This window comes from Canis aureus, chromosome 16 (assembly GCF_053574225.1).
Source record: "Canis aureus isolate CA01 chromosome 16, VMU_Caureus_v.1.0, whole genome shotgun sequence".
NCBI classification, from domain to species: domain Eukaryota; kingdom Metazoa; phylum Chordata; class Mammalia; order Carnivora; family Canidae; genus Canis; species Canis aureus.
Genome location: NC_135626.1, coordinates 63,082,228 through 63,088,876, shown reverse-complemented (window position 1 = coordinate 63,088,876; position 6,649 = coordinate 63,082,228). Strand labels below are relative to the sequence as shown.

At 68.1% G+C, this 6,649-nt stretch overlaps 1 protein-coding gene across 1 annotated transcript; it reads left to right on the top strand.

The window, feature by feature from the left end:
• Positions 1-573: 573 nt before the first annotated feature.
• On the top strand, positions 574-6,583 carry NOTUM (notum, palmitoleoyl-protein carboxylesterase). Its single transcript, XM_077854658.1, has 11 exons — positions 574-926; positions 1,845-1,897; positions 1,976-2,071; positions 2,485-2,545; positions 2,674-2,732; positions 3,064-3,166; positions 3,739-3,930; positions 4,024-4,124; positions 4,623-4,770; positions 5,686-5,733; positions 5,956-6,583. Exons 1-11 carry the CDS (start codon positions 589-591, stop codon positions 6,260-6,262), a joined length of 1,506 nt encoding a protein of 501 aa, XP_077710784.1. The 5' UTR covers positions 574-588; the 3' UTR covers positions 6,263-6,583.
• Positions 6,584-6,649: the final 66 nt, after the last annotated feature.

Below are 6,649 nucleotides of genomic sequence, written 5' to 3'. Positions count from 1 at the left end.
CCCGGCCCCTGCGCTGCGGCGGAGTCGGGGCGCCGAGGAAGCCCCGCTGGCCGCGCCCCTGCAGCCTCCCGCGGGCGGGGGCGGCGGCGCCGGGCGGGCCGCGGGGCACGGGGCTGCCGGGACGGCGGGGCCGCGCTGCCCCCCACGGAGCCGGCCGGGAGCGCCTCCGGCGGCCGCGGCGGGATAGGCCAGGCCCCTCCGTCAGGCTTGCGGTTTGGGAAGAAAAGGCGATGCCTCCGCCAAGAAAGGAGCGAGCGCGCCCCCCTCCCCCTCGGCCGGGCGGGCGGCGGCGGCGGCACATCTAAGGCGCGGGCACCCGGGCCGCCGCGGCCCCCGCAAACTACGCCCAGGCTCGGCCCCCGCCGCTCATTGGCGCGGGCCGGAGCCAGCGCACCCGGACCCTGCGCTGCCCTCGCCCGCCGCGCCGAGCCCCGCCGCCCTCGACGCCGAGCCGGCAGCAGCGCCCCGCGCCCGCGCCCGCGCCCGCCCCGCCCCGCCCGCGCCCCGCCCGCCCCCGGCCCGGCCCGGCCCCGCCGCCTCAAGGCCGCCCGCTCTCCGCAGGTGGCCGCGGGCCCGAGCGGCGCGGCCATGGGCCGAGGGGTGCGCGTGCTGCTGCTGCTGGGCCTGCTGCACTGGGCCGGGGGCGGCGAGGCCAGGAAGACCTGGCGGCGCCGCGGCCCGCAGCCGCCCCCGCCCCCGCCCCCGCCCCCGCCCCGCGCCGAGGCCGCCCCCGCGGCGGCGCAGCCGGTGGAGAGCTTCCCGCTGGACTTCACGGCCGTGGAGGGCAACATGGACAGCTTCATGGCGCAGGTCAAGAGCCTGGCGCAGTCCCTGTACCCCTGCTCGGCTCAGCAGCTCAACGAGGACCTGCGCCTGCACCTCCTGCTCAACACGTCGGTGACCTGCAACGACGGCAGCCCCGCCGGGTGAGGCCTGCCCCCGCGCCCCCGCGCGCCCCGCGCCCCTGCCTGCCGCCCCACCTGGCTGCTGGGCGCCCGCTGCCCCCTCCCTCGGCGCCCCGGCGGAGGGCCCGGCCCTGGGACCCGCGGGGGTGGGGCAGCTCGCAGCGCGGGCGGGCGGATGGGCAGGCGGGGGCACTGACCCCTGGGTCACCGTGCCCGGCCCCTCTGCTAGCGTCCTTCGGGCTCTGGGCGGGCAGATGCAGTCCCCGAGCGGCCCGCTCCGGCAGGAGGAGGCGGCCCAGCGGGCGGGGAGAGTCCTGCTGTCCCCCCCAGTCCCCTCCGCGCTGCCACCGGGACTGCCTGGGATCCCAGCCAGCCGGAGGGACGGGAAAGGGGCGCAGGTGGGACCGGAGGACGGGGGAGCGGCGTCCACCCCTCTCCAGCCCCGAAGTGTGCAGAGGAAGGATGCTCGCCTGACAGTCAGGGAGGGCCCCGACGGCCGGAGGACCAGAGGTTGGGTCGAGCCTCGGTGACACCCGTGACCTCGCACGCCCCACTGGCGGGTCAGGCCCTCGCCCCACACACACGTCTAGTGGGGGCCCTTTTCGGGCTCCGAGCACCTTGGCGCGTTCCGGGAGATCCTGAGCCCAGCGAAGACTGCCCGGCTCCTGGCACCGGCGCCAGGGTTACAGCGGTCCCGCGCGGGGCGGGCCGTGGGGATTTTCCACGGACCACACAGCCCCTCGCGGCCCTTCCCGCCCCGCCAGCGCCACCTCTCGGGACGGTCGCTGCCGGCGGCGCCGCGCACGGTCCACGGGGCCTGGTCACTGGCGCCCTCGTGCGGCCCGCGCTGCCCGGGCAACAGGTGGAACGACCCTTTCCTTCCCCAGAGCTGGGTCCTGCTGACCTCACACTCCTCCCGTCCCCGCCCCCCCTTTGCAGCTACTACCTGAAGGAATCCAAGGGCAGTCGGCGGTGGCTTCTTTTTCTGGAAGGTGCGTCCGGGGAGCCCAGGCTGCGTGGTGGGCAGAGGCCCCTGCGCACAGACACTGACAGGGTGGCTGTGCCCGCAGGTGGCTGGTACTGCTTCAACCGGGAGAACTGTGACTCCCGTTATGACACCATGAGGCGCCTCATGAGCTCCAGGGACTGGCCGCGCACCCGCACAGGTCAGCAGGTCACCGACTGCCCCCCCCACCTCCTGGGGGGTGGGCGGGGCAGGGTGGGGCTCACAGTTCCAAGTTCCCAAAGAACTCCTGCCCTCTGCTTTCTAGAGCCCTGGGGAGCCCCCCACCCAGTTCTCTCCCCCTCCTAAGGTCAGCGGACACCCACTTATCATTCTTCATTCTTATTCCACAGGTAACCTCAGAGGCTTACCATGGCTGCTCTGCGCACCAGTCCTCCTTGGGCCAAGGCAGCCAGTGCAGGGTGGAAGAGGGCAAGGGTCACGTCCGAGTGATTGGCCTGGCCTGCCTGCCTTGTTGTGGCCAAATAAGATGGCCCACATCCCACACTGTCCTGGAGCCCCGGTCGCTGCACAGCCCTTCCCCCCAGAAAAACCCCTGCCTCTGTCCTTCCCCAGGCACCGGGATCCTGTCCTCCCAGCCAGAGGAAAACCCCCACTGGTGGAATGCCAACATGGTGTAAGAGGGAGCAGCGGGGTGCCTCCTGAGGGGGTCCTTCCCTGGGGAGTCTGTGGGGGGTGGTCCTCCTTGGGGAGGGTTCCTGTTCCTGAGGGTCTTGGCAAGCTCACTCTGTTCTCCTGTTGCAGCTTCATCCCCTACTGCTCCAGCGATGTCTGGAGTGGGGCTTCGTCCAAGTCTGAGAAGAGTGAGTCCCCTCCGTTTCCTGCCCCCAAAGCCCAAGCGGGGAGGACAGGGCTTCTGTCTCATAACTCCCTCTAATCCCCTGACGCCACGTCCCAGGGTGCCTGCCCCGAGCACCTGCTGTCAGTTGTCCATGGCTGGCTTGGCCGCTGCAGGGATCCCGCTCCTGCGTGTTCCCTGGGGAGGGGCCCCCAGCTTAGCCTGGGACACCTGACCGCCTCCCTCCGTTCATCCCAGCCCCCTCCCCTGGAAGAATCTCCTCCTTCCAACCTGGAGGTAGGAGGCCTTGCTCTCTGTCCAGGCCCCCCTTGAAACCACCCTCCTCCCCCACGCAGACGAGTATGCTTTCATGGGCGCCCTCATCATCCAGGAGGTGGTCCGAGAGCTCCTGGGCAAGGGGCTGAGTGGGGCCAAGGTGCTGCTGCTGGCAGGGAGCAGGTGGGCCAGGCGGGTCAGGGCCAGAGCGTGCAGGGTGGGGCGGGAGGGGAGGGCAAGGAGGGACCCAGCCTGGGCAGGAAGCGGGAGGGTTCTGCTCCAGGGTAGCTGGAAGCCTCCAGAGGACGCTTCTGGGCTCTGTGGGTGCGCATGCGAGGGAAGCTTGGACTACGGGGACCAGGGCGCCCTCTCTAACGCCTGGGGTCCCTGTGAGTGGGATAGCACCTGGTCGCTGTGCCCCTGCAGTGTGCGGGGGCCCAGAGGACATCTGTAGAGTAGAGGAAGGGGCCTGAGGTCGCATATCTCGCCATGGTTTGCAGATGAGGAAACTGAGTCAGAGAGTGAGAGAGAAGGGAAAGAGGAGTGGGAGCAAGTGGGATGGCCTGCAACTTGGCTCATTGCCGTGGGCTCAGGGCCAGGGGCTCTGCTAGCCTCTCCTGTGCCTCTGGGACCCCAGAAGGCCTGTGGGTCTTCCACATGATCCGGAATGTGTGGGCAGTTCAGGACGCGCCTGTCCACGGCCGTGGGCCTGGGGCCGGCGAGCTCTGGGACCTCACGGGCTGCTTCCTCTGCAGCGCGGGGGGCACAGGGGTGCTGCTGAACGTGGACCGCGTGGCCGAGCAGCTGGAGGAGCTGGGCTACCCGGCCATCCAGGTGCGGGGCCTGGCGGACTCGGGCTGGTTCCTGGACAACAAGCAGTACCGCCGAACAGACTGCATCGACACCGTCACCTGTGCGCCCACGGAGGCCATACGCCGAGGAATCAGGTGCCGGCCGCCGGGGGACCGCTGCCGGGCTGGCGCGGGGCCTATGATGGGCGGGGAGGGGGCGGCGCCGCCTGACCCGCAGCGTGTGCCCAGGTACTGGAACGGGGTGGTCCCGGAGCGCTGTCGGCACCAGTTCAAGGCCGGCGAGGAGTGGAACTGCTTCTTTGGCTACAAAGTCTACCCAACGCTGCGCTGTGAGGGGCCGGCCACGGTCGGGGTGCACGCGGCAGGGTGGGGGGCTGGGAGCGTTGGTCTCGGCTGCGGCCAGCCCGGAGGCCACTGCCCCCTCTGAGGGAGCTGGGTCGCAGCTGGCCAGGTTTGCCTGGGACTGGCCTGGGTTTAGCATCACAAGTCCACTGGGGCCCAGGCCGACCGGGACAGTTGGTCACCCTGTCCACAGTCGCGGTTGGGAACGTGCTGCCTTTGGCGGGGCCTTGGCTGTCCTCCTCAGGTTCACGCCCGAAGGGACATGGTCACCAAGTTGTGGTCAAAGCGGAGACCCTGGGAGCCAGGCCAAGACGGGCTGGGAGGGGGAGTAACAAGGGTGCCGCGGGGGGCTGGCGGCCAGCACTCTGAGGGGAGAGCTCAGCTGGCCTGTGAGCCCACCAGGGAAGGGGCCGGGGCCTCAGGCGCCCCGAGCCTGGGGTGGGGCAGAGTGCCGAGGCAAGGCCCAGCTGAGCTGTGCCCCCCAGGCCCGGTGTTTGTGGTGCAGTGGCTGTTCGATGAGGCTCAGCTGACCGTGGACAACGTGCACCTCACGGGACAGCCTGTGCAGGAGGGCCAGTGGCTGTACATCCAGAACCTGGGCCGTGAGCTGCGGAACACGCTCAAGGATGTGCCGTGAGTGTCCTGGGGACCCCCGCCCCCGACTCAGCCCTCTAGATACGGGGGGAACCGTGAGTGGTCTCCCAGGCGTCCAGGTGTCCAGCCGTCCAGCCGAGGGGTGTTTCCCCAGCTAAAAACAAGAGCTTTCAAACCAGGGGAGGCCGTGGAGGAAGCGTAGCTGCATGTTACCAAGAGCAAGAGGCCGATCTGGAAAAGGCTGCAGAGTGTACGATTCCAGCTCCGTGACATTTGGGGGGGCGGGAGGCAGGCACGAGACAGTGAGACAATCAGGGATGGAGCTGGGGAGGGGGTGGTACACAGAGCAGTGAGGAGTTTTAGGACAGGGAAACTATCCAGCCCAAGAGGGTGGACGCACATCGTCACACATGTGTGCAAACCCGTAGAGCGCACAGGAGCAGGGCAAGCCGTGATGTGCGCCACGGGCTCTGGGTGACCGTCGTGTGTCCGAGCAGGTCCATCCGTGGTGACAGGCACACCTTTGGTGTGGTGTTGACAAGCGGGGGAGGCTGTGCGTGTGGAGAGGGCGTGTGCGGGAAATCCCTGCTCAATTTTGATGTGAACCTAAAACTGCTCTAGAAATAAAGTCTATTAAATGAACAAAGCAAAATACTCACACATCCGGGTCAACCTGCCGCCACTGCCCAGCCGGCCCTCCCTGGAGGGGTGGACTCTGAGCAGGGTCTGGAGGCAGGAAGAGACGAGCGTGAGCAGGGAGCACGTGGGTTGCTGGGGACAAGGCCTGGTCCAGAGGGCAGCTGGCTAGGCGCAGCCATGGAGGGGGGATGGGAGCCAGGGACAGGAGAGGTGCCCGGGGGAGGGGGCTGGAGCTACTGTGACCTGTGGGCACGGGGGTGGGGTGGGGAAGAGGCCCAGGGGATCGCTGCAAGCCTGCTGTCTCCTCCCCAACAGGGCCAGCTTCGCCCCCGCCTGCCTCTCCCATGAGATCATCATCCGGAGGTCAGTGTCCCTCCCCATGCCCGGGATAGATGGCATCTGGGTCTCCTGCAAACACCCACGGCCCCACCCCCACCTGCTCGTCACCGCTTCCCCAGCTCTGTAGAAAGGGCTTCCTTCCAGGGCTTTCAGTGCCAATTGTACAACCAGCCACGTGGCTGAGATGGGCCTGCCTCCACCTGGTCAGGCCACCCCGCGTGACCCCACCTGGATTTCTGTCTGCAGCCACTGGACGGACGTCCAGGTGAAGGGGACCTCGCTGCCCCGGGCGCTGCACTGCTGGGACAGAAGCCTGCATGACGGCCACAAGGCCAGCAAGGCCCCGCTGAAGGGCTGCCCCGTCCACCTGGTGGACAGCTGCCCCTGGCCCCACTGCAACCCCTCTTGCCCCACCATCCGGGACCAGTTCACCGGGCAGGAGATGAACGTGGCCCAGTTCCTCATGCACATGGGCTTCGACGTGCAGACCGTGGCGCAGCAGCAGGGCCTGGAGCCCAGTACGCTGCTGGGGATGCTGAGCAGCGGGAGCTAGGGGTCTCACCCCGGGGAGCTGGCGCTGGGGCCGGCCACGCCATGGGCTCCACTGCCCCTCCTAGGACGGACGGGGCCCCGGCTGGCCCCACAGCTGCCTTCACTGCCCCTCTACCACTGCCACCGGGAGCCCAGCCACAGCCCCCAGCCCTGCCTCCTGCCCACGCTGGGGAGCCCCAAGCACTGGGCTCCAGCCCACCAGCCCGGAAGTCCCCCGAGCCCAGCCCCAGCCTCTCTTGGCGTTTTGTATTATTTTATAAAGTGACTTTTTTATTACTTTAATTTTTTTAAAAGGAAAATAAGAAATATATGATTAATGATATTGTTCTGTAACATATTTTTTTTAAATAATGAAAAAGAAAAAAAGACAACAAAAGAGCCTCACCCT